This window comes from Triplophysa dalaica, chromosome 22 (genome assembly GCF_015846415.1).
Source record: "Triplophysa dalaica isolate WHDGS20190420 chromosome 22, ASM1584641v1, whole genome shotgun sequence".
Classification (NCBI taxonomy): Eukaryota; Metazoa; Chordata; class Actinopteri; order Cypriniformes; family Nemacheilidae; genus Triplophysa; species Triplophysa dalaica.
This window is the reverse complement of record NC_079563.1, coordinates 19,267,135-19,293,986: the sequence shown is the minus strand read 5'-3', so window position 1 is coordinate 19,293,986 and position 26,852 is coordinate 19,267,135. Positions and strand designations below refer to the sequence as shown.

General features: G+C 36.8%; 3 protein-coding genes across 9 annotated transcripts; 2 read left to right on the top strand and 1 right to left on the bottom strand.

The window, feature by feature from the left end:
- The first annotated feature begins 1,891 nt into the window (after positions 1 to 1,891).
- adrb3b (adrenoceptor beta 3b) lies at positions 1,892 to 10,573 on the top strand. Its single transcript, XM_056736670.1, has 3 exons — positions 1,892 to 2,038; positions 2,780 to 4,239; positions 9,845 to 10,573. The coding sequence occupies exon 2, from the start codon at positions 3,041 to 3,043 to the stop codon at positions 4,220 to 4,222; it is 1,182 nt and encodes a 393-aa protein (XP_056592648.1). The 5' UTR covers positions 1,892 to 2,038; positions 2,780 to 3,040; the 3' UTR covers positions 4,223 to 4,239; positions 9,845 to 10,573.
- Positions 10,574 to 17,225: 6,652 nt separating this feature from the next.
- prlhr2b (prolactin releasing hormone receptor 2b) lies at positions 17,226 to 23,097 on the top strand. 7 transcript variants are annotated; one of them, XM_056737490.1, is made up of 4 exons: positions 17,285 to 17,355; positions 17,888 to 17,988; positions 19,518 to 19,958; positions 21,721 to 23,097. In XM_056737490.1, the coding sequence occupies exons 3-4, from the start codon at positions 19,546 to 19,548 to the stop codon at positions 22,355 to 22,357; spliced, it is 1,050 nt and encodes a 349-aa protein (XP_056593468.1). In that variant the 5' UTR covers positions 17,285 to 17,355; positions 17,888 to 17,988; positions 19,518 to 19,545; the 3' UTR covers positions 22,358 to 23,097. The 7 variants fall into 7 exon arrangements, with proteins under 7 accessions (XP_056593463.1, XP_056593468.1, XP_056593464.1 ...); XM_056737486.1 differs by having other exon boundaries at positions 19,515 to 19,958; XM_056737489.1 differs by having other exon boundaries at positions 17,888 to 18,009.
- A 189-nt stretch (positions 23,098 to 23,286) lies between these two features.
- brf2 (BRF2 RNA polymerase III transcription initiation factor subunit) lies at positions 23,287 to 26,722 on the bottom strand. The gene is made up of 6 exons (XM_056737483.1): positions 26,586 to 26,722; positions 26,179 to 26,328; positions 26,039 to 26,098; positions 25,505 to 25,826; positions 25,160 to 25,337; positions 23,287 to 24,266 (listed from the first exon to the last, which is right to left on the bottom strand). The coding sequence occupies exons 2-6, from the start codon at positions 26,324 to 26,326 to the stop codon at positions 23,664 to 23,666; spliced, it is 1,311 nt and encodes a 436-aa protein (XP_056593461.1). The 5' UTR covers positions 26,327 to 26,328; positions 26,586 to 26,722; the 3' UTR covers positions 23,287 to 23,663.
- Positions 26,723 to 26,852: the final 130 nt, after the last annotated feature.

Below are 26,852 nucleotides of genomic sequence, written 5' to 3'. Positions count from 1 at the left end.
GAAAGCCACGGCCACTATTTTTCTGATTCAAAATTCCATTTAACTCGGAATTGCGTCAAAATACGGGGACTTTAACATCTTGACTCCATGAATTTCTATTCTTAACTGACAGGTTTCCAGACCAGGATCAATGTTATTTGTACCTACAAGGAAACAACAGACAAACCCATCTGATTTTAGACCTTTTAACTGTTGCCTGTTAACAGTTGCACAACTGAAGACCATTTTCTACCTTTTAAATGACTGAATCATGTTGTTCATCCAGAATAAAAACTCCAACCTACCTGTCTGTAATACTGTTAAGCTTGTTAGTTTTTTCCTGCCATTAAAATTCTTATCCGTATTTTGCAGCCCACAGCATTCTGGGTTTGACAGACTGTTACGCTACGATGATGACGCAAACAATGGCCTACAGCATAAATAAGCCTCCATCACTGGAGGCGATGCAATTTCTTCCCATAACTTCGTAGTTTTCCTCATGCTTGTCAATTTGCAGGTGTCTGCATTTTTTAAAACTTGCCCCATTTTTTCCTGTGTCCAAAGTGAGAAACGAGACTGTAAATGGTCTCTTTATGTCTGTGTATGTGTTTCTATGCGTAAACACTCACGGAGGCTAAAGACCTTCAGTGTTAAACTACCAGGTTGCGGGGTTTATAACATGACCTGTCTGTGAGACATCGAACTGCTGAAACATGAGGTGAATATCAAACACTGCTTCCAGAAACCTTTCAGCGCGCATCCTCCCTGCTGCTCTGCACGCTCGAGTCCTGTGTGTGGTGCAAACAAAACTGAATCTAAAACGCATCAACACAGGAAACAAACCGGTTTCAGGAGGGGAACATTCTGCCATTACTGCGGTTTATAATAACGGTCAACTGTCACCCTGAATAAAAACAATAAAAAATATTGAACATCTAGCATAAAATATTTACACTGTTAAGAGTGAATATATGTTACTGTATAGCTTTCACACTTCATCAGAGGCGCGCGCGTCTAACCCCCAGTTAACTTCCGGTGTGTGTTTGGCTAGTGTCCAATTATTTATATTTTATTTAATGTGTGTTAATATCAATTTGAATTATTATTGTACTGTGTAATAATTGTATTAAATAAACAATTTGTTGACTTGGTCCTGTAGTTTTGACTCATTTAAACGAACCATATGGTACACTGACATCTAGCGGTTGAGTTTGGCAGATTTTTATTAAATAAAAAATATCAGAGAGGCAAGTTTAGCCAAGTCACGGTTCTTCTCAGTTTCTTTTCATTGTTATTATCTACAGGCACTCTATTGATTGTGAAAGTTCACCGGAAGCTGAGGAGGGGTCACAAAAGTGTGCATGCGCAGTAACGTTTGTTTATGTTGTTGAGATGAAACCGTATATATAGTGCAAGCATAAAGTTCACCTTTCTGACCTTGTTATAAGTCATTTGATTAACATTAAGATTAATAACGGCTGCTTTGATCTATAGAAATTATGCAAATATCCCTTTTATCCAATTTTCTTTTAAATAAATTATTTGGGTGTTGTTTTGAGCTTCTTTACCTTTATGCTGCTATAAAGGCCACAAAAATCCTGGTTAAAAATAAATTAATTAATTTGTGACTTTTATAAAGTCAAAGCCTGCTTTATTGTCAATTCTGCCACATATACAGTACACACATATATTGAAACTGCATTACTCTCAGACCCATGGTGCATAGGAATAACACTTCACAGAATAAATACAGATATGTATAAAAGAAGACCATTAGAACTGCAAGTTTGTGTTTATGTTCGAAAGCACAGGAAGTAGATATGGGCAGCTGTAAGGTGCCCACCACAGACCGCATTATATCCTGCGTCTTTCAGAACACTTTGTTCACATAGATGTAAAGAAGCGTGGGAAAGTACAATGAAATGTTGCACAAAGGGATCAAAGCTTATAGGCACGATAATGGAAGATAAGAGATTAAAACGAACGCCATTTCAACCTCCCATCACAGCGAAGAGCATAAATTATTGAAGATAATCTGAGAGAGGAAGTAATCGCATGGGTAAGCTTGCTTTAGTACATCATAAAAGTGTTAAACTGAACCTCATATTGTTTGACTTGCAGCATGTAAATGCTTTTACAAAGTTTCTGCAGCAAGAGTTTTGTAAAAGTTTCTTTCATCTATTAGTCTTTTCCTTTCAAAGGTATTGCTGCCATTTCGTCTCCTTATTTGATTTTATATCAAAGAGCTGATCTTAACTCAAGCACTTCTTCATCAAAACATCCTCATTCTTTTTCCAGATTAAGTCTATTAAAGCTGTTTCGGAACGGTTTTGTTTTGTGATTAAAGAACGATGATCATGAAAGCTTAACAAATATTCTTTACTATTATATGGGCGTATATTATTTGCATATTAGAATAAGTCCTTTAAGAGACATCATCTCCTTCAATGAAAAAAAGTGATAGTTGGCCCCAAGAATGAAATTTCTTTCATCTGTTACTCACTGTCTTGTCATTTCAAACCTGCATGACTTGCTTTCTTCTGCAGAACACAAAAAATATATATTTTGAAGAACGCTCATATAATAGTAAAGAATATTTGTTAAACTTTCAATATCATTGTTCTTTAATCACAAAACAAAGCCGTTCCAAAACAGCTTTAACAGACTTAATCTGGGAAGAATGGGGATGTTTTGATGAAGAAGCGCTTGAGTTAAGATCAGCTCTTTGATATAAAATCAAGAAAGGACGCGAAATGACAGCAACGCCTTTCTCACAGCAACATTTGTTTTTACCAAACAGATCTCCTGCCCACCGAAAGCTCCTCCTAGTATGTGAAATAAATCAAGTCTTGCTCAACCATTCAGCTCTCCATGCAAAGTCATTTCACGTCAAATCAACAGCGGAAATGAGCGGCTTGCTGAGATCATTTTTACATTTAAGGTGGAATTTTCTTCTAAAGGCATCATTTGTTGGCGACAGCTCCGACTAGGACGTTCATCGGGCATGTAAAGGATTACTGAAATCTCCCTTAACTTTTTCCGTTCAAGACCTTCCCCGAGAATGAGCGGCAACTTTCACCCCCTGCTTGTGTTTGCTCTAGCGCTGGTCATCTTCTTCACAGTGATGGGAAACCTGCTGGTCATCGTGGCTATCGCTCACACCCCTCAGTTGCAAACCCCCACCAACGTCTTCATCATTTCCATGGCCGTTGCAGACCTCATTATGGGTTGCGTGGTGCAACCCTTAAGCGCCAGCGTGGTGGTCACCGGAAAATGGCTTTTGGGTTCCACGGTTTGCGACCTGTGGACATCTGTGGACGTTCTCTGCGTCACAGCCAGCATCCAGACCCTGTGTGCCATCGCCGTGGAGCGTTACGTTGCGGTGACCAAGCCCCTCAAGCACCAGGTTCTCCTGGACAAACCCCGAGTTGGCTACATCGTGTGCGTGGTGTGGATGGTGTCGTCTCTCATTTCCTTCGTGCCGATCATGAACCATCATTCTCGTGCCTCCGACAACTACAGCAGAGATTGTTACGACAACCCATATTGCTGTGACTTCCATACCAACAAGACCTATGCCATCTGCTCCTCTGTCGTGTCCTTCTACGTGCCCCTGGTCATCATGGTCTTCGTGTACGGGAAGGTGTTTGCCATTGCGACCAAACAGCTGAAGCGAATCCATAAGGACAGACAGCGCTTTCTAAACATTTCTGTGGAAGACTCGGAAAAACAGTATAAAACTAACGAGTCTTGCGAAAGTCCGCTTCCTGCGGACATAGATGATCGGAGACCCAGCTGTAGGCCGTTGAAGCACATTGTTAAGGAACACAAGGCGCTCAAGACACTGGGGATTATAATGGGCCTTTTCATTCTCTGTTGGCTTCCCTTCTTCCTCTTTAACATCATAAAAGCCTTCAACAGCAAGGTGCTGTCACAACACGTCTTTTTGTTTTTTAACTGGATGGGCTACGTTAATTCAGGCCTGAACCCCCTCATATACTGCCACAGTCCGGAGTACCGGACCGCCTTTAAGAACCTTCTAGGATGCAAAATCAAACGGTTGGATAGTGACGGCATGCGCCAACACCTACAGACACTGACCTTGTGCATTCACAGAAACAGCTCTGTGAGAATGGTTTGCTTAGCTCATAAAAACACAACTGTGGCACAGAGCGCAAGCTTGTGTGTTGATTTCAAAGACGCAGAGACAGAAGCTCATTTAGGACATGAAGTTCAAAGTTGACATGCAGCAGACAAAAGGTACAGTAAGAGAAAATATGCGCCGTATTGCTAAAATCCATTACCCAAATGTGACAATTTCATGCCTGCGACATAAGATGTGTGGGTTGTTGAGAAGAGGTGTGCTGGATGATTTTCACCCATTGCAACAAAAGATTTTCCATTAAGAAGGTCTCTATAGAAAAATAATATAATATTGATTTTCACCTAAAGCAACAAAAGACTTTCCATTAAGAAGGTCTCTATAGAAAAAGAATATAATATTGATTTTCACCTAAAGCAACAAAAGATATTCCATGAAGAAGGTCTCTATAGGAAAACAATATAATATTGATTTTCACCTAAAGCAACAAAAGACTTTCCATTAAGAATGTCTCTATAGGACCAGAATATAAAATTGATTTTCACCTAAAGCAACAAAAGTTTTTCCATGAAGAAGGTCTCTATAGAAAAAGAATATAATATTGATTTTCACCTAAAGCAACAAAAGATTTTCCGTTAAGAAGGTCTCTATAGGAAAACAATATAATATTGATTTTCACCTAAAGCAACAAAAGATTTTCCATGAAGAATGTCTGTATAGGACCAGAATATAAAATTGATTTTCACCTAAAGCAACAAAAGACTTTCCATGAAGAAGGTCTCTATAGGACCAGAATATAATATTGATTTTCTCCTAAAGCAACAAAAGTTTTTCCGTTAAGAAGGTCTCTATAGAAAAATAATATTATATTGATTTTCACCTAAAGCAACAAAAGATTTTCCGTTAAGAAGGTCTCTATAGGAAAACAATATAATATTGATTTTCACCTAAAGCAACAAAAGACTTTCCATTAAGAAGGTCTCTATAGGAAAACAATATAATATTGATTTTCACCTAAAGCAACAAAAGTTTTTCCGTTAAGAAGGTCTCTACAGGAAAACAATATAATATTTATTTTCACCTAAAGCAACAAAAGATTTTCCATGAAGGAGGTCTCTATAGGACAAGAATATAATATTGATTTTCACCTAAAGCAACAAAAGATTTTCCGTTAAGAAGGTCTCTACAGGAAAACAATATAATATTTATTTTCACCTAAAGCAACAAAAGATTTTCCATGAAGGAGGTCTCTATAGGACAAGAATATAATATTGATTTTCACCTAAAGCAACAAAAGACTTTCCATTAAGAAGGTCTCTATAGGAAAACAATATAATATTTATTTTCACCTAAAGCAACAAAAGATTTTCCATGAAGGAGGTCTCTATAGGACAAGAATATAATATTGATTTTCACCTAAAGCAACAAAAGATTTTCCGTTAAGAAGGTCTCTACAGGAAAACAATATAATATTTATTTTCACCTAAAGCAACAAAAGATTTTCCATGAAGGAGGTCTCTATAGGACAAGAATATAATATTGATTTTCACCTAAAGCAACAAAAGATTTTCCGTTAAGAAGGTCTCTTTAGGACCAGAATATAATATTGATTTTCACCTAAAGCAACAAAAGACTTTCCATTAAGAAGGTCTCTATAGGAAAACAATATAATATTGATTTTCACCTAAAGCAACAAAAGATTTTCCGTTAAGAAGGTCTCTTTAGGACCAGAATATAATGTTGATTTTCACCTAAAGCAACAAAAGATTTTCCGTTAAGAAGGTCTCTATAGGACAAGAATATAATGTTGATTTTCACCTAAAGCAACAAAAGACTTTCCATGAAGAAGGTCTCTATAGGACCAGAATATAATATTGATTTTCACCTAAAGCAACAAAAGATATTCCATGAAGAAGGTCTCTATAGGACCAGAATATAATATTGATTTTCACCTAAAGCAACAAAAGATTTTCCGTTAAGAAGGTCTCTATAGGACAAGAATATAATATTGATTTTCACCTAAAGCAACAAGAGTCTTTCCATTAAGAAGGTCTCTATAGGAAAACAATATAATATTGATTTTCACCTAAAGCAACAAAAGATTTTCCGTTAAGAAGGTCTCTATAGGACAAGAATATAATATTGATTTTCACCTAAAGCAACAAGAGTCTTTCCATTAAGAAGGTCTCTATAGGAAAACAATATAATATTGATTTTCACCTAAAGCAACAAAAGATTTTCCGTTAAGAAGGTCTCTATAGGACCAGAATATAATATTGATTTTCACCTAAAGCAACAAAAGATTTTCCGTTAAGAAGGTCTCTATAGGACCAGAATATAAAATTGATTTTCACCTAAAGCAACAAAAGATTTTCCGTTAAGAAGGTCTCTATAGGACCAGAATATAATATTGATTTTCACCTAAAGCAACAAAAGATTTTCCATTAAGAAGGTCTCTATAGGACAAGAATATAATATTGATTTTCACCTAAAGCAACAAAAGATTTTCCGTTAAGAAGGTCTCTATAGGACAAGAATATAATATTGATTTTCACCTAAAGCAACAAGAGTCTTTCCATTAAGAAGGTCTCTATAGGAAAACAATATAATATTGATTTTCACCTAAAGCAACAAGAGTCTTTCCATTAAGAAGGTCTCTATAGGACCAGAATATAATATTGATTTTCACCTAAAGCAACAAGAGTCTTTCCATTAAGAAGGTCTCTATAGGACAAGAATATAATATTGATTTTCACCTAAAGTAACAAAAGACTTTCCGTTAAGAAGGTCTCTATAGGACCAGAATATAATATTGATTTTCACCTAAAGCAACAAAAGATTTTCCATTAAGAAGGTCTCTATAGGAAAACAATATAATATTGATTTTCACCTTAAGCAACAAAAGTCTTTCCGTTAAGAAGGTCTCTATAGGACCAGAATATAATATTGATTTTCACCTAAAGCAACAAGAGTCTTTCCATTAAGAAGGTCTCTATAGGAAAACAATATAATATTGATTTTCACCTAAAGCAACAAGAGTCTTTCCGTTAAGAAGGTCTCTATAGGACAAGAATATAATATTGATTTTCACCTAAAGCAACAAAAGACTTTCCACTAAGAAGGTCTCTATAGGACCAGAATATAAAATTGATTTTCACCTAAAGCAACAAAAGATATTCCATGAAGAAGGTCTCTATAGGACCAGAATATAATATTGATTTTCACCTAAAGCAACAAAAGATATTCCATGAAGAAGGTCTCTATAGGACCAGAATATAAAATAGATTTTCACCTAAAGCAACAAAAGATTTTCCATGAAGAAGGTCTCTATAGGACCAGAATATAATATTGATTTTCACCTAAAGCAACAAAAGACTTTCCATGAAGAAGGTCTCTATAGGACCAGAATATAAAATTGATTTTCACCTAAAGCAACAAGAGTCTTTCCGTTAAGAAGGTCTCTATAGGACAAGAATATAATATTGATTTTCACCTAAAGCAACAAAAGACTTTCCATGACGAAGGTCTCTATAGGACCAGAATATAAAATTGATTTTCACCTAAAGCAACAAAAGATATTCCATGAAGAAGGTCTCTATAGGACCAGAATATAAAATAGATTTTCACCTAAAGCAACAAAAGATTTTCCATGAAGAAGGTCTCTATAGGACCAGAATATAAAATTGATTTTCACCTAAAGCAACAAAAAACTTTCCATGAAGAAGGTCTCTATAGGACCAGAATATAATATTGATTTTCACCTAAAGCAACAAAAGATATTCCATGAAGAAGGTCTCTATAGGACCAGAATATAAAATTGATTTTCACCTAAAGCAACAAAAGATTTTCCATGACGAAGGTCTCTTTTGGACCAGAATATAATATTGATTTTCACCTAAACCAACAAAAGACTTTCCATTAAGAAGGTCTCTATAGGACAAGAATATAATATTGATTTTCACCTAAAGCAACAAAAGACTTTCCATTAAGAAGGTCTCTATAGGACCAGAATATAATATTGATTTTCACCTAAAGCAACAAAAGACTTTCCATTAAGAAGGTCTCTATAGGACCAGAATATAATATTGATTTTCACCTAAAGCAACAAAAGACTTTCCATTAAGAAGGTCTCTTTTGGACCAGAATATAATATTGATTTTCACCTAAACCAACAAAAGACTTTCCATTAAGAAGGTCTCTATAGGACCAGAATATAATATTGATTTTCACCTAAAGCAACAAAAGACTTTCCATTAAGAAGGTCTCTATAGGACCAGAATATAATATTGATTTTCACCTAAAGCAACAAGAGTCTTTCCGTTAAGAAGGTCTCTATTAGACAAGAATATAATATTGATTTTCACCTAAAGCAACAAAAGATATTCCATGAAGAAGGTCTCTATAGGAAAACAATATAATATTGATTTTCACCTAAAGCAACAAAAGACTTTCCATTAAGAAGGTCTCTATAGGAAAACAATATAATATTGATTTTCACCTAAAGCAACAAAAGACTTTCCATTAAGAAGGTCTCTTTAGGAAAACAATATAATATTGATTTTCACCTAAAGCAACAAGAGTCTTTCCGTTAAGAAGGTCTCTATAGGACAAGAATATAATATTGATTTTCACCTAAAGCAACAAAAGACTTTCCATGAGGAAGGTCTCTATAGGACCAGAATATAAAATTGATTTTCACCTAAAGCAACAAAAGATATTCCATGAAGAAGGTCTCTATAGGACCAGAATATAAAATTGATTTTCACCTAAAGCAACAAAAGATTTTCCGTTAAGAAGGTCTCTATAGGACAAGAATATAATATTGATTTTCACCTAAAGCAACAAAAGACTTTCCATGAAGAAGGTCTCTATAGGACCAGAATATAAAATTGATTTTCACCTAAAGCAACAAAAGATATTCCATGAAGAAGGTCTCTATAGGACCAGAATATAAAATTGATTTTCACCTAAAGCAACAAAAGATTTTCCGTTAAGAAGGTCTCTATAGGACAAGAATATAATATTGATTTTCACCTAAAGCAACAAAAGACTTTCCATTAAGAAGGTCTCTATAGGAAAACAATATAATATTGATTTTCACCTAAAGCAACAAGAGTCTTTCCGTTAAGAAGGTCTCTATAGGTCTGTATAGTGCTTTTATCTTAATAAGTTAAATATTTTTTAAAAAGTAATATTTTTAACATTCATTTATACTCAATTTCTTCCATTTTTATCAAATATATATATTTTTATTTCAAGCCGAGTCACTTATAAATGTTATCGCACGTAATTTGAAATGACCAGACACAGTATTTAAAAAGCTCAATATATATTAGAAATATATCAGTTAAAATATGTATGCCAACTATAATAAATAGGAATAAATAGCATATAAATAAAAAACAGTAAAAGAGAATAAAAGAGGAGAACCTTTGGTCAGGCAGAAAATTACTGGACTGGTCTGGATCAAAATTTGAGTTCAATTTGCGTTTGCTTTAATCAAAAACATTCATCTTCTGCCGGAAAGGATCAGACATCATTCCTTGGTGCACGCATTACACAGAAAATGATGATTGGAGTGGACAGTTTAAAATCCGCAGATACAAACACATCTGAGAAACGTTATACCGCAAATCCCTCTGATGTCATTGAGACGTATAATCGCAAATACGTACATTTTGTGTGTGAACAAAACACTAACACACACTATGTTGATTTCTAGTTCAAAGGTTGAATGAGTTCATCATTATTTTCCTCCCACAGGCTCGCTGATGATGGAAAACAGCTCCCATGTTTTCAAGGGATCTTAACTGTACCCTACTTGCAACCAAAACAATCAGACTACGTGCAGAACAGAGACAAACCAGAGACAAAAGGAAAAAGCGATGCAGAAAAGTGATATCAAAAACAAGACCATAACACAGGAACCTCAACCTGCATAAATCAAGAAGAGATATATTAAATATATTGGGTGGGTCTGCAAAAGGTTTGTGATAGAATTCTGAGTACTGCCCACAGATGAAACAGACACGTTTTGAAGTGGATCGATATCTGTAAACGAAACAGACGTTCACCTGACATCTACAGCCACATTTCAACGAGCAAAGACTTTCATCTTGAAATATTGCAACCAAGGTCAAACAAGTCTGAATGAAGAGACGGGTCTTTAGATAAAATGGTAATATATTTTGCTATCTGCTACGTTTAGTGGTGGAGACAAACTTCTATTGATCTTCTGATCATAGCACCACCATACCGGTGAAAAAAACCCTTCACCAGAAAGCTGATTTAAAAATATCGACAGAATGGATAAATGCAAGCATGATGCAGTATATGAAAACAAAAAAAAACACAATGTACGATTTCACACCTTTTTCTTTGGAGTACTTTTGAAGAGCTTGTTTCCAAAATGAGTTCAAAAATTCAAAAAGCATGTTTTTTATAATGTTATCATGTTTTTATTGTGTTAGTTACCTGATTTTTTCTGTTTGAGTTATTATGGCTTTAATCAAATCAAAATGAACTTCAGTTTGATTTATATTAATTGCAATGTTTGCTCAATAAAAAAAACATATTTTTGCACATTTTTAAAAACGGATTTCTCTCATTTTGGAGTTAAACTCCTATTTTCATCCAGCACTATGAACTGTGCAAACCTTTAAAAAGAATAAAAGTGCATTTAAGTAAAAAAAAAATCACTCAGGGTTAAATTTACTTATCTCTGTATTTTAAATATGAATTCAGTTTTGTTTTACACTGAAAAGAAAATCTGTTGGATTAACATGAAAAAATGATGCACATCGGTTGCACATAATAAAGTAATGTTAACTCATCATAATTTCATTATACTGAAGTTGCCGAATTTATGTTTGTTAAACAAAGATGATTTTGATATGTTAATGTTTCATATTTTCATTTCACGTTCTCAACATAAGTGTTTTTAGTTATGTTTCTTTCATTTTCTTTCATTTCTAACATGTTATGTAGTTAACCAAGCTTCAAATATTTTAGCGTCAACTACCTAAGCAAAGGAAACGCTTTACTAAATAATGGTAACCACAAAGCTTACAAATATAACAAACTCCTCTAATTCTCAAAGATAAACGAACATTAAACCCTAACAAGTGTTTCTCTTCACTGAAAAACACATAAAAAAACAAAAACTCTCAAAATGCAGTCTTACGCTAAGTATGCTAGGAAATATAAATCCTCTGCCTAGTTGTATCAATTATATGTTAACACAACACAAATCATGTATGTAGTGCCAACAACAAAGTTACATAACTGAAATTGTACAAAAACAATGTTGATTTAACTTATTTAAATTAATCAAATTGGACAAGCAGCAAAAAACATTTTCTTCTATCTATAACTTAATGACATCACATAGGAAATGAGTCATTTTAATTGGTCTGTTCTGGATGTGAAAGTCATTGTCATGTCAAATGAACAAATACGCACAGAGACAGCCAGACTATAATAAAACGCATTAGTTTGATGAATCTCAACTGAACACAGTTCTTCAGACGACGTGAGATTTGTCACGTACTCCATTCTCCGAAAGGTCACAACATCGCATGACGATTCTGGTCTTCTGAAGGCAGCTGTTTTGCAACATATAAACTTGATGTATAATTCGTTTTTAAAAATGCAATCCAATTCAAAGTTGACTGAAAACTTGATTTTATTCATGTCAAACAAAGCGCTGATGGAACTTAAATAAGGTTCCTCTTTGTGGTTTGTTAGCACAGTGGTGGTTGTTTTGCATAACACTGAATTAAACCTAATATGATGAAGTCATGTGACACGACATTCATGTTCCTTCCCTAGTTATTTATTACAGTAAGCATCAGTGTTATTATACATGTAGATGTTTTCAATGAATATACACATAAATAAATATGAGAAATTTTCATCTCTTCTGCCACATTATCTTAACTGGTCATCAAATTGTTGTTGATACAAGAAAGCAAAATATAGTTTTAGCCTTATTGAAGAGTAGCATCACAGAAGTTTTCCGTACTTCACAGCATCTAAAACAGGCCAAAGGTTTAATCACAAATAAACACAAACAGCATAATTGAGAATGTTTTAAATCCTGTCCAGAATACCACATCCAGTGAACAGCCAAAGTTATGACACCTAGAAGAGTTTTTTTATTATTTATACTTTTTACAAAGCGACTTACATTTCATTCATCTGCAATAAATGGAATCGGACTCATGACCTTGGCTACTAGCGGCACGCTCTCACTAGGGAGCTACAGGAAAGTTTGGTGAACATGCTCAACTTTTGAATAGTTAGATAACCAACTAAAATGACAAATATTACTTAACCACATGTTTGCAATTTTTTGTTTTTAATAATGCTACAGTGTTTCATTTTTCATAAATAATTTTTTTTAAATCAATTCTTTAAGGAACATTGGGGAGTCATTCTGATGAATCATTTATTCAAACGATTCATTTTTTTTGAACACTTAAAGGGATAGTTCACCCAAAATGAAAATTCTGTCATAATATGATCACCCTGTCGTTTCAAGCATGCATGACTTACTTTCTTTTGAAGAGCAAAAAAAAGGCATTTCGAAGAATGTTGGTAACGAAAAACCGTTGGTCCCCATTGACTTGGTTTTGTGTCTGTACAATTGAAGTGAAAAGGTTAAAAGAAGATATTGTTTGAAATGACATGTTTGAAAAGACAAGATGGGCTTAAAATAATGAAAGAATTTTCGTTTTGAAGGTGAACTGTTCCTTTAAGAAATGTAGTTTGATGGATTAAAAAGTGTCTTAATATTGGCAAACCTACAACACCCTGACATTTCTGCTTAAATCCAACAGAAAATCACCACCTGTCTCTCCCTCCTTTCATTGATTTTTGGAGGAAATAGTCTGATGCTAAAAGATCTTTCTGAATGTCTAATTGCTTTCCAAAAAAACTCATTTTTTGTATGAAGGTATATACTGTATGTAGTCTCGAGCTAAAAGCCTGTATGTTTCACGGGTCTGATTGCCCGCAAAGAACCAGCCGAGCCTTTCAGGTGAAATGTTCACTCATCAGGACTTATAATAGCTCCTTTTATTCACTGATTTCTACTTCTCTGATGCAAGTTCAAGCAGAGCCGTCCTGCACCTGTGCATCATTGTTTTTTTAAATAAAATAATGTAAATGTACAGTAAATTAACAAATAAACAAGATATTAGTGGGAGGAATAATTAAACAATCAGGTCATTGGTTTATTTTACATGGTCTCTATGTGTTCACAATTTTATGGTATATTAATGCCCCCTTCAGGTTGTAGTTGACTGATCAGCTCTCTCAGGTATAATTGATTTGATTGGTCAGTTGCAACATTAACAGTTATAATTATCACATAAGGGCTACAGTACATGTGTCTGTAAAGTATCTGTAATGGTTTTATCATTTTAAAATGTTAAAATAATTTTAAGTTGGTCAGTCAAGTGTTACAATAGATTTTTAGCTATGGTCTCTTTCAGTGTCATTTGCATATAAAAACGGATCAAATAAAAAATGTTCTGCATATTTTATAATGTACTTTATAATGTAAAAAACAAACTTTTTCTAGACAAGAAAACAAGGATAACAAGCATGGCCATGTGTTCATCAGGAACGCCATGTACGCATATACATTTTAACGTCTGTCATGTACAAAGTGATTTGTTAAAGGGACAGTTCAACCAAAAATAAAAATTCTGTCATCATTTACTCTTCCTCAAGTTGTTCCAAAATCTGCATACACTTTGTTCTGATTAGCACGGAGAAAGATATTTGGAAGAATTTTCCACGATTGACTACCATAGTAGGAAAAATGACAGTTGATAGTGAAAGTGCCCTTTCCTACATTCTTCCAAATATCTTCCTTTGAAATTTACAAAGCATTTTTTCCTACTATGGTAGTCAACAGTGGCCGAGAACTGTTTGGATATCTTTCTCTGTGTTCATCAGAACTAAGAAATGTATGTTGATTTGTAAAAACCTGAGGGTGAGTAAATGAAGTCAGAATTTTCATTTAAGGGTGAACTGTTCCTTTAAGACCCGTTCACGTTAAAGGACAATAAGTAAAAAGATGGAGTTTCAAAAATCTTTTTACGTTAAACAGAATCAACGTCAACAAGACCGGTACAAAGGAACAGTTGTTGGGATCACTTTCAATTCCATCTGATAAATAATATCACTACATTGAAGTCTAGAATACTATTTACGTTCTTGTCAAGAGGTGTGAATGCTAATATACTTGTTTTCATTATTTATTTGGTGTGAACAGGTCTTTAGAATATGTGGAGTACCAACCCGTTCCATCAACATCATCCACACAACTTGTAATGGTGAATGAGACAAGGTCAGAGCTGAAAAACAGACTGATCCCAGAACAATTCAAAGCTCTTATGGAACTGAAAACCTTGTCTGTATTATTAATTTCTTTTAACAGAACAGCACCAGAAAGCGTGCATGAATGCACGTACACTCATCCGGACGAGCACCACAATTCATATCACTGACCGGAGGTAAAATATCAGCGCTTGTAGAACTTGTCACACACGCGTGTGTGTTGAATATCACGCAGGCTATTAAAGAACGATAGCAAAAAGAGAAAACCCTCCAAAGACACGCTCTGTTTCATCGTTCATTCTCATCAGGTCTGATTCATGACAGGGACGTTCAATAAAACCCAAAGGGCATTCAGACCAGAGACGACCACCGTATCCAATCCACAATTATAAACTTGATAACTTCCCATAGTAATGGAAATGGCGGATTAGTGGATATCATTACAATGATTTCAGTAATCTCACGAGATGTTCTAAACACATTTTGTTTTAATCCATCCAATATATCCTATAAACAAAGACCTTTAATTTAATTCTCCACTGGGACACAGTAAGCTAAAGAGTGAAGCCCAGAGAACAGATGAAAGAATATGGAAATAGAGGAGATGTATTGGTTGGGTGGAAGAAGAGAATATGAATTGAGACGAGCAGTAATGAGATTGTACAGAAATAAAGGACACTTGCTGCGTCCGTCTACGTGAACATGCAATCAAAATGAGGATAGCTGGGAGCTATGACCACTAAAGTGCAAAATGGATGAGGGTTAGTCATGATAGAGGATGAAAAGTGCACTTTAACAGGAAGACGCAATTTCTCATAATAGATTTGATGAGTCTGCCATGGTTCCGTGTATTCAAAATGATGACGCCCCGCATTGAAATCGAAGGAAATAATTAATGTTCCACAAGAAAAAGACAAGCGCCGAGCGTAATGATCACATCCGCTGTTAGCAGGCTATTGGCTTTATCAGAGGGAACTGATTGAAATGAATCGAAATTAAAGGCCACAGTCAAATTAATTAAAAAACTTTTTTTTTCAAAAACGATGAAGAACTTCAATTGAGTTAAACTCCAAAATATTAAAATGGCAAAGAAGTCATTCACCTGCTCAGCCTTTATTAAATATGATGAAATGAAATACGACAGTTCATGCTGTATTTGCATTTGAAAGAGGCTGCAGTATTTTTTATTATATATTTTTTTGTTATTGGAGGGCAAGTATAGAAGCTCTTATGCAAATACAAAGCCAACCGCATGAGTCCATGATCATAAAGCACTGCAGGCTGCCCAGCTATTATGGAAATCATACATTACAGTAAATTATTCCCAATCATGCCAAAACAGAGTCACATACACAGCGTGCCTTCCTACTGGACCACACTTACAAGCTATATACTGTATATATATATTGTGTTTTAAATATATGCAATCTCATTTTTTGGAAAAACAAACCCTATAAAGAATGTGGATAAGCATACATTGTAGATTCTAATGAACAAAGGGGATGTAGTCAAACCTTTTTGCAACATTAAAAAGCAAAGTACACAAATCATATTTAAGAAAACTGCATCAAAATGAGGCATATGCGAAAACACTAACAGATACTTGCGTAACATAAACAAGTCATAAGAGTACGGCATGAGAACAGAGAGAATGTAATAGACAATTTGGCACGGAGATGTGTTTCTCTAATAAAAGAATAAATCAATGCCTAATATAAATTGGAAAATGTGCCTCCGTTGTGAATATTATGGAAGCAGAAATGGGTATGTTGATTGATGATTCATATACACTAATGTACAGGTAAATGCTCATGCCCTGTGTTATTCTGATAATGCACAGACCAATTTGATATTACATTTAACAATAACAGCACTCGCTGATGTCCTACACAATGGTGTTCCCTCGAGCCGTAAGTTCTGGACGGCACCGATATACAAAAATGCTGAAATGATGCATAATAATAATTCATGTTTGATCTACACACAAGTCATGAAAGTAAAACAGCTCGTCGTCTAAAACTAATCACAAAAGTAACACAAATTGATTCAAGTTTGCCCTGTTATAAGTGAATGGTGACCTGAGGGTGCTTTTAGCAAATCTCTTTTATAAATGTTCTTTTGTAGATGTCAACAGTGCACCCTTCAAGTTCAAGTTCAAGTGTATGTTTATAGCACATCTAAATACAACCCTGGTTGACCAAAGTGCTTCACAATGTCCAAAGGCAATCACACACAAGATGCCCAAAAATGTCTGAACCATCTAAGGGTTCCCATCGCAAATATAAACCTGTTTACCATTAAAAACCATTACAACATTAGTTCCTTTGTGTTTTAAGCTTTATTCCAGTAAGACGTAATGGTGTTCTCAACACATTACCAGTAGAGACTATTATAGGTTTCTATAAAACCATTACAGTAAAAGTCCCATTATAACAATATATAATGGAATGTCTTTGGGGGGTTGGGGGGTTCCGCAGGGGTCAACTTAGTCAGACAACTTCCATCATCATACATACAAACACCAAATCAAGTGTTTAAAGTTTCATGTAAAACAAACAGCTCTGTGTTTGTGGACTGTTGAGTCATGTGAATAAAACAGGTGACAAGACGGAGATTAAATACCAGGATGAGGAGATATTTCTGTCGGCGATAAAGGTGACAGAAACTATAGTGTGCAAAGAAAAGAGAGAGAGAGAGAGAGACGATGATAAAATACTTGCACGTGCAGTCACGATGAGTTATGTGGTTTGTTCCTCGTGTTTCTTCCACAGATCTGAAGCGGAGTTAACGCCGCTCGTGCGCGCTCCCGACACGCTGTTTAAAGACGGTGCGCGTTCCGGACTCGCTGTTTGGAGAAGCTGCGCGAGGAGATACGTGCACGCGTGTATTTGGACTCAGAAGCAGGATTATTTTCCTTCTCGGAGGTAAACGAATGTTTATTTTACACTCCTTAAAGGTAAAGTTTTGCACGGATTTTTACCTGGAAATTGTGCGTTTCTAGAAACAATCTTATTTGATGTGGATATTTTGTTATGTAAGCTATTTTATACAATTTTCTTTTCAACAAAATTCTTTAAATGAATCATTGTGCTTTTTAAATTATGCAAGTGTTTACATTTTTCTAAAATAAAATAAAGGCTGTTAAACAGACTGCCGCTTTCCCTCTGTGACAACTTCTTCCATTTACAGTAAATGTTTAGTGTGTGTTACAGTAAACGAATTGTTTTTCACTGGTCAGTAATAGTGATGTTAAATAGCTTCTTAGCAGGAAACATTAAAACAGTTTTAATATGAGAAATATGAAAACAGTGACAAACTAATGCTAATATAAAGCATGCATTACACCTGTATGTATTCGCTATGGATCTCTAATAGATAAATAACTATAATGCAAACAGTAATTTACCATCAAAGCATTTCAAATTCATTCACTCATTCATTGATTTATTCATTCAGATTCATCAAACACTAGATGTCCAATCCGTCATGTCTTTGGATGCCTATGAAGAGAACTTCCATTTCATTTAGATTACAGGTTATAATGGGATCACATCGAAGTAAGGAAAAGCATATTTGCAGTAAGTGTGCGTGTGTGTCTGGACTTGGTTTTTATATGTTAGTGGGGACCTAAACCTGAATACATGGGGTCTCGTGTCACTGTGGGGACCAAATTTGGGGTCCTCACAGGCACAAAAGCTTATAAATTGTACAGAACGATAATTTTTGGACAAACCTGAAAATGTAAAATGTTTTCTACAATCTTTTGGTTTAGGGTTCTGGTTACGGGATAAAATATACAGTTTGTACAGTATACAACTCATTATGTCCAATGGACTGACCCCACATGCGTGTTTGTATGTGTGTGTGTGTGTGTGTGTGTGTGAGTGAGAGATCATTTGAGGAACTCTGCAGGGTGCACACGGCTAAAGGATGTTGTTTATCAGCACTATATGTGTCTTCTTGGTTCAGGAGGTAAATTACCAATGACATGAACAGATTTATTTATAATGCAGCAGAATGCAGCCGGACTCTACCATAAGGAACATAATTACTCTGTCAAGTCACTGTATAGATCCATAAGGTTAACTGTTGTGTTTCTCAATTAAGTTAATTTAAACTAGAAATATGACCTCAAAAATGCATCTGTCTCAGTCCTCACCCTCCCACAGACATAAAGTGAGGTCTTAGACTTCTTCCTGGTTGTTTTATTTACTGATACGAGGCAAGTGAAGAATTGATGATGTCATTTAGTAAAGCTACTTAACATAATTGTACATTTTAATGAATCAAGTCTGCAATCGTAGTTTTTGGTCACATCTATTTGTATTCCCTTCACTTTACTTTACTTCAGAAGGCTGTATCAAGGTAGAAAAACACTCCTTGAATATCTTTCATCAGACTGTAAATCACACATTTCAAAATCAACCTCGGCAAGAGCCGAGAATACAAATGGCAATTTAACAAAATGACAGGCAAAGTGAAGGAAAACGTCATCTAAAGCATTCACAAAATGATATTTTCCTTCTGGCATTCATCATTTGTTCCTCTGACGGTGGCAGTACATTAGCTAAGGAAGAAAGGGACAGACTGCTGTGTGTGTTAAAAAGCTTTCACGCTGGAATAAGCTGTTCGAGAAGCTTTTATAAAGCAGCTTTTTTCAAATGTAGATCATTCAAACGTATATGCAACAAAAAATACTTTCAAGAGATGTCGCTTGACATCCTGATCTGCAAATCAAAGATCTCAGTTTGAAAAACAGTATGAATTTTTCGGTATAAAATAACATTTCGTCCGTAAGGAAACTGTGCATTAAAATATTTTGTCATCATTATTCACCCATTTAAACCCTGTATATTGAATACAAAATCTGCAAACAAAAGATATCGAACAGATATTTAGAAAAATGTCTCAGTGGTTTTGTTCACACAATGGAAGTCCAATGTTGTTTGATTACCGACATTCTTCGAAATATCTTCTTTTGTCTTCTGCAGAAGAATTGAAGTCATACGGGTTTGGAATGAAATGAGGGTGAATAAAAGTCGACATCCACAGATGCTTGCTTAGTGGTGATCTTTGTGTCCAGCAGGTGGAGACTTTGGAGATCTTTGTGGAGGATGGAGGGTTCTGGTTGGCCCGGTGAACACCAAGTCTACGAGGTGACGGTGGTCCAGAACACCACGGCCCCTCACAACCACCCGTTCGCGGACGTGGCCCTCCTGCAGACCTTCAAACCGCTCATCATACCCTGCTACGTTCTCGTGGTGCTGGTGGGCGTCTTCGGCAACTACCTTCTGATCTACGTCATCTGCCGCACGAGAAAGATGCACAACGTCACCAACTTCTTCATCGGCAACCTGGCCTTCTCGGACATGCTGATGTGCGTGACCTGCGTTCCCTTCACGCTGGCCTACGCTTTCAGCTCCCACGGCTGGACCTTCGGACGCTTCATGTGCTACCTGGTGTTCCTGATCCAGCCGGTCACCGTTTATGTGTCCGTGTTCACTCTTACGGCCATTGCGGTCGACAGGTGAGCTTGTGCAACCCTACCTCCAAATGATCTCTGTTATGGCGACGCTTTTACACGGCACACATTTCAAAGCTAAGTGTGGTTAAAGTGGCTCGGGTCACTTGAGATGAAAGGACCTTCTGATGCCTCTGTGTACAGAGTGACATACTTATGTTGGTGTTTTGAAAGACGTCGGTAGGAAGCTTTGTCTGAGCGTCTGTTTTATATCGGAGGGCTTTGGAGGTCATTAGAAGTCGGGTGAGAATGCCAGTCACTGACGACATCATTTCCTGCGGTGCTTTGATGTTGGTCGGCGACTGCAATCAAACTGATTTCTGATTTCCCAAACCTGGCATGAACAAGGTCATATTTGACCCTGAAATCAAATGACAACAGTGCTTAAAAGGAGACGTTTTTATAAACAAGTATTTTCTGATGTGCTGCTGCTCAGGACTTTTAAAATGTTCGCTGCTCATCATAAGCACCCGATATGAAAGGCATTGGTAGTTTATGGAGATTTTTTGTGTAATTTATGAAGTTCCAAACGTATCATCGGGAGGAGCCTAAACATTTAGTCCTGGCAATCATTATTGAGAGCTTATATCAGTGGAAGTCTCTGTGCCGGGAGTATTCTATTACGGGGGGTTAAGCTCGGAGTTTGAGCCCCCTTCGAGGACAGCAAGCCAAGTTTGTTAACCATCTTCTAGCAAGACTGAATGTGGAGGCCAACAAGTGAAACAAAAAAATGTATAATATTCGTACACAAAAAAGTGAAGTCCCATGCAGTTCTGCAAAGGAGCTTTGAAAGATGTCGTTTTGAAAAAGAAAAAATAGAAAATATAGAATACTTGATTTTACTGTAATAGTTTCTCAATACGAAGTACTTATGTACATTAGCGGTCAAACGGATAAAACGAATATTATGGTTTGTTTTTGTTTACATTTGGGTGGTCTTTGTCAAATCAGACCACCAACTGACGTAGATTTGTGGGGGTGTGGTTACACAAGGCGTTTCAGGAAGGTCTGTGTGAGCATTCACTTTTAGATAGAATGCTTCTTTTGTTCCCACACTTTCACTTTTGCAATTTTACGTGTCTAATACATGGATGGGCAGCTTATAACACACCAAAGACACAGAGAAACATGTGTTCGCACCATATGACCCCTTGAAGCAGAAGTGGTCTAAATTTGTTGTTGGAATTTTTCATTTCTAGTGCCCATAAACAATATGTATGTAACATTTTTCATGGTATGTACATTAGTAATATTGACTCTAAACTAATTTTCTATATCTAATCGGCTTCTAAAATGATTTGAACAAATGATTTGAATAAGTTGATGAAAAATACATACATATGAACTTGACATGAGATGGAAAGGTATCAGAAATACATTGTCATTTACTTAATGTAGATTTACTTACATTAGAATTTATAAAAATTTAGATGTTTTAATAACGAGACGTTTAGACAGTCGACATTATAATAAGAAAATAATACAAGTAAAAACACTTTTTCAACTACAAAGAACAGTTCAACTGAACGGTTCTGTGAGTGAGAAATGTTCTTTATAGAACCGTATACCGACAAAGAATCTTCTGGAACCTAGCTTTATTTTTAAGAATGTAAAATAAGAATGTGGGGAGAAAGTGTACTTAAAGGGACAAACAAAACCTAAAATGGGTTTGACAGCAGCATGAAACCCCAGTGGACTTTGATTTCATCATCAGATCATGTGCAATAATTTGAATAATTTACAGAATCTTTCATCGCTCTCTCTGCAGGTACTACGCCACCGTGCACCCTTTGAAGAAGCGCACCTCCATGGCGGCCTGTGGGTATTTGCTATCTGGGATCTGGGTGCTGTCATGCGTGTTAGTAGTGCCCGCCGTGGCCCACACGTATCACGTGGAGTTCAAAGAGGAAGGTCTAACCATCTGCGAGGAGTTTTGGTTAGGCCAGGAGACCCAGCGACTGATCTACGCCTACAGCACGCTGCTCCTCACCTACATCCTTCCTCTATCCGCCGTCTGCGTGTCCTACCTGTGCATCTCCGTCAAACTACGCAACTGCGTCGCCCCCGGGCACCGGACGCAAGACCAGGCCGAAGCCCAGCGTGCCCGCAAACGCAAGATCTTTAGGTTGGTGGCTCTGGTGGTGGCCGCGTTTGGAGTCTGCTGGCTGCCTATCCACGTCTTCAACGTGCTGCGTGACATCGACATCCTTCTCATTAACAAGCGTCACTTCCTGTTGATCCAGCTGTTGTGTCACCTGTGCGCGATGAGCTCATCCTGCTGCAATCCCTTTCTGTACGCTTGGCTGCATGACCGTTTTCGCTCAGAGCTGCGTAAGATGTTCACGTGTCACCGTCGCATCGGCATTCCAACCAACCAATGTGCCACAGCCAGCGTGGTTCTATGACCTTCACGTTAGTCCTGGGATTTACTGCAGAAACGTTGTGGAAAAAAGGAAGTGCAATTTAATTCATTTGGAAGGGATAGTTCACCCCTAAAAGGAAAATTCTGTCATCATTTACATTTATGCATTTGACACACGCTTTTATCCAAAGCGACTTACATTGCATTACCCTATACATTTATACTTAGGAAAGAGCAATCCCCTGGGATCGAACCCTCAACCTTGCTCTTACCACTGAGGTACAGGAGAGCTGTAGCTCAGTGGTACTCACCATCACGTCATTTCTCAAAATATCTCTTGTTTTTTTAATGAAGCAAGAGTAACATACATGTTTGAACAACGTGAAGGTGAATAAATGGTCCATTATATGTAAATAATGTTGAGGTTATCACTCCTGTTCATCTCATTGGCTGAAATCTTCTCACAAAGGTTTACTATACCCAGCTACTTTTGACTGGCAGCTTTTTATTTTTGTTCATCCCCTTGGACTAAAGGGAGTACACAGAGACGGCAAAGAACTGTGGGTAAAGGTAAAAATATTATTGAGCAAGTAAAAAGGGTCAATTTAGATTTTACGGGGTGTGTTTAAATGGTGACACCTTCTATCAATTGCTTTTTAATTTCCATATTTATTTGACCGCACTACAATTATTTGATGCATAAAAATAAACATGTGTTCTAAACCAACATGTATGTGCAATAAAGATAGAGTTTAAGCAAAATATTTCAAATATTAAACATTCTATTATGATGTGGTGTCTTTGTAACAAGATTCAAGACTAGAAAACTATTGAAGACTTCAACTATCAGATAAACATCAAAACAAGGAGCATTCGCAAACAAATAATACAAGACCATATTCACTTTTAGTACACTTTTAAGTCAGTTCCCCTCATGATTTAATAACCTAATTTTTATAATTTGTCTCAGTCTACATTTTAAACAGTATATAATTTATTTATTATGATAATACATCTCTTAAATCCTAAACAAAAAAAGATATTGCAGTGCATGCTAAACAATATATTCATGGACAAGGAGCACATAAAAAGGCAAAGAAAACACATTTTAACAGGAAATGTAATGGCTGTATTCATTATTCATTATAAACAATATAAACCTCTTATTCACAGATTCATTCAAAATAATAAACAGTCCAGAAAAAAACTATCTTCTGAATCATATGCCAGGAACTGTTTTTATTCATAAAAAAAATATGTATAAGCATTCAGTGCCGTATCCATGAGTCAGGAAAAGTAGAAAACAATCAAGGTTTCGGTAAACATTATAACTTGAAATACAGCTTCGCCTACTCCAGCTCATTCTGAGCCCTCAAATACATGTCAATCTCAGCCTGCGAGCGAATGTATGATTCAATCTCGCTGTCGGATATTTCCTCGTCTCCGGTCACTTCCATCTGCGGTTGGTCCACCCTCTGCCGTTTGCAATTCTTCACACAGGGAGGTAAGAACAAGTGCCTTTTGCCCCAGTGGTTTGGTGGTAGTTCTGTGTCTGAGGTCTCTTTATCAGGAGAATTCTCAACCTGATCAGGATCTGTAACCTTGGGTGGATCTGTGTGATTTTCTGAAGGTTCATTGCAACAGTCGTGTGTGGTTCCAGGGCTGGGTGTACTTTCAGTCTTTAATGTCTCATTCTTCAGTTGTTCTTCGTAGTTCCTAACCGCCCTCAAAAGCAGCATCTGGTGGTTCTTCAAGATGTCATCCACCAGCGTGGCGACTGTGTTGGGCTCCACAGTAGTCCCCCTCAGCCATGGCAGCTGTCGGCCCAGTTTGCACAACACCTCCCGCAGTTCGCTCAACCGTTTCATGACCGTCTCTTTGCTTCTGCGCCAGGCCTGTTCGGGCGCTTTTCCAATCTGGCAGAACACACTGAACGTGTATTTCATGCGGGCCTACGAAGATAAATAAACAGGAATATAAATTAATTCCTCTGACAATATAAAGCTTTGATGGGTCCTTCTTTCTGGATATGTTTGTGGTCTAATGAAACATACAGAGAAATGTCCAAAATATGTCAAGATGAGAAATTACACGATACACGGTAAAGCATTTTCAGTTGCTGTGCAATTATCCATCACGTGCAGAGTTACACAAAAATGGAAAAGGTATATTTTACTACAGTATTTAATTACCCATTGCACCATCACTAGGTTTTTAATAAATAATAAATAATACATAATTAAATTACATACCATCCCTGTATTAAATATAACTCATCAAACCGCCATACTTCATTTAGGTCCACCACACGTCTCACTTTGTATATATAGTTATTTAAGTGTGTTCACAACACTAAAAATACTGACTTGTTGGCAGCATTCAAAAGTAGCAAGACATCAAGTGCATAACCAATGTTTACGTAACATCCTGTGTAATGCAAAGTCTCCATCTGGTCATTTACTGATCAAAAGGATAAAATGCTGTATGATGGAGGAGTGGAATGAGGTCAGGTTATTTATTTAATTTGTCTTTTTTATGTAAGATTCTAATTTAATTAGGCAAGAAGCATTTTAGTTTATCCTCTTGGCTATCTCTAAAGCTTACTTGAAATACTTCTATATCTGTAGATGTGACATAATGGGGTATTGGAAGCTATTTTACTATCATTTTGCTTTCCGAGTTATGAAACGGTTGTTTAAAGTCAACATGTCTGTGAAACAGTCGTAGGCACATGTTTTTCCAAAAATTATTCCAATGAGCAGAAGGGCAGCACGAAACGTTCATTTGATTTTGAGACCCACGGAGTAGAACATTCACCCCATTTAGCAGAGGCCAGGCAACATACCTTGGGATTTAGAGACTGCCAGGCCACGTACACCGCTGCCATGAGGAGGGGAAGAGGATGGCGACCCGTAACTATCCAGCCCTCTGCGGCTACTTCAATCAGTGCAGATGTTCTGTCCACCAACTGCTGGGGGGATTCAGATAACACCTCATCCACCTGTTCAGGGCGCAGCTTGAACCTGCAGAAATCAAAATTAAGATATTTCTTAAAGGTCGTCGAAAGTTCATGAATGGTGACTGAGGATCTCTGTCAGACGGTCTGTATCACAAATGAAAGTCATACTGGTTCAGAAAAACACAAGAGCGAGTCAATAACGCCAGAGCATGGAGGCAGAATCATACATACTCATAGCAGAAGCTTTCCAACAGGTCTGTGATGCTTTGGGTCGAGGTCTTAATGTTTAGACTCTTTGTAAGTTCTTGATAAACCGGACCCATCGAAGGACTGTCCATCCCCAATAGGTAGCTAACGGTCCCCATAGCAACAGGCCAGTTGCATTGCCTACACACGAACAGTATGCAGCAGCCTCCCAAGATCTCCTTCGTCATCAAGGTGGCGTGGAGGAAGTTTGGGTGATTGTACGCACGCTCAAAGAGATTCACTACTTCAGATTCCATGCTACTGGATAAGCGGAGTATACGACACAAGGCACGAACACGAGAGAAGCCTGGGAAGTCAAAGGAAAATTGGATTTATCAGGCGCTTTCATTCAAAGTGACACATAAAGTTAATCATTGATTCATGCGCTCTTTTAGGAAATCACACACATGATTGGGGTTAAATATTAGAAAAAGACAGAACAATGAGTAAATGATAAAATCTTTTTCTTTTTTTGGCTGAACTGTGGTTTTCAGGAGGTTCCTGATTATGTCCGTTTACCTGCAAGTAGATTCCTGCACGGTGTCTTGTTCGCCTGCGTGGACCGATGATACGGCACAGCTGAAAAGAAGAAATAGATGCACATTTTAAATCAAGTGTGTATTATGATCAGGTGAAACTGAAGCATTGTGCTGGATTACATCTGCTCTTGGCCTCTTCGCTCAGCGTGGTGGTCAACTGCCCCTCTTCCAACACAGTCCCACAATCCTCACATACCAACTGAGACTCTAAATACAGATCATCCCTCACAACATTAGAGGAGCCACACTCCCGACAGCTGCTCGGCATATCTGAAAAGCCCAAACAGACAGAAGCAGTTCACAATCAGACTCTTTATACAAAGCAGCTCTGTCAATACAAATACGTAGTTTGGACTACAGTAAATACATTTAGCAGACGCACTCATTAATGTTGTTTTCTTTTTGGGTCTGTCGTGGTGAACAGATGGCAAACATGTACTATATGTTATATGAAATGAATACAAGTTTCGTTTCGAATAAGAAATGGTTAATGTTGTAAATAAAACATAAGGATAATGCAGACTTACTGATGCTGGTCGCCTGTCAGTTATGCGACAAAAAGTTTTCATAAAGAAACCCACTTAGTTTGTGTATTACAGATGAAAGTGGCTCCTGTTCGCCTCTCCGTCGACACACTTACGTTTGTTGTTTATTAACCGGCGCGCTTTTTGATGACGTCATTGGTGCGAGCCGAAAGTAACGCGGCAATAATAAAAGTTCCCTGCGGCAAAATAGAGAGTTTGATTCAAATATGAGATAACTCCGTTTAAAAAAAATCTAAAATCACGCTTTTT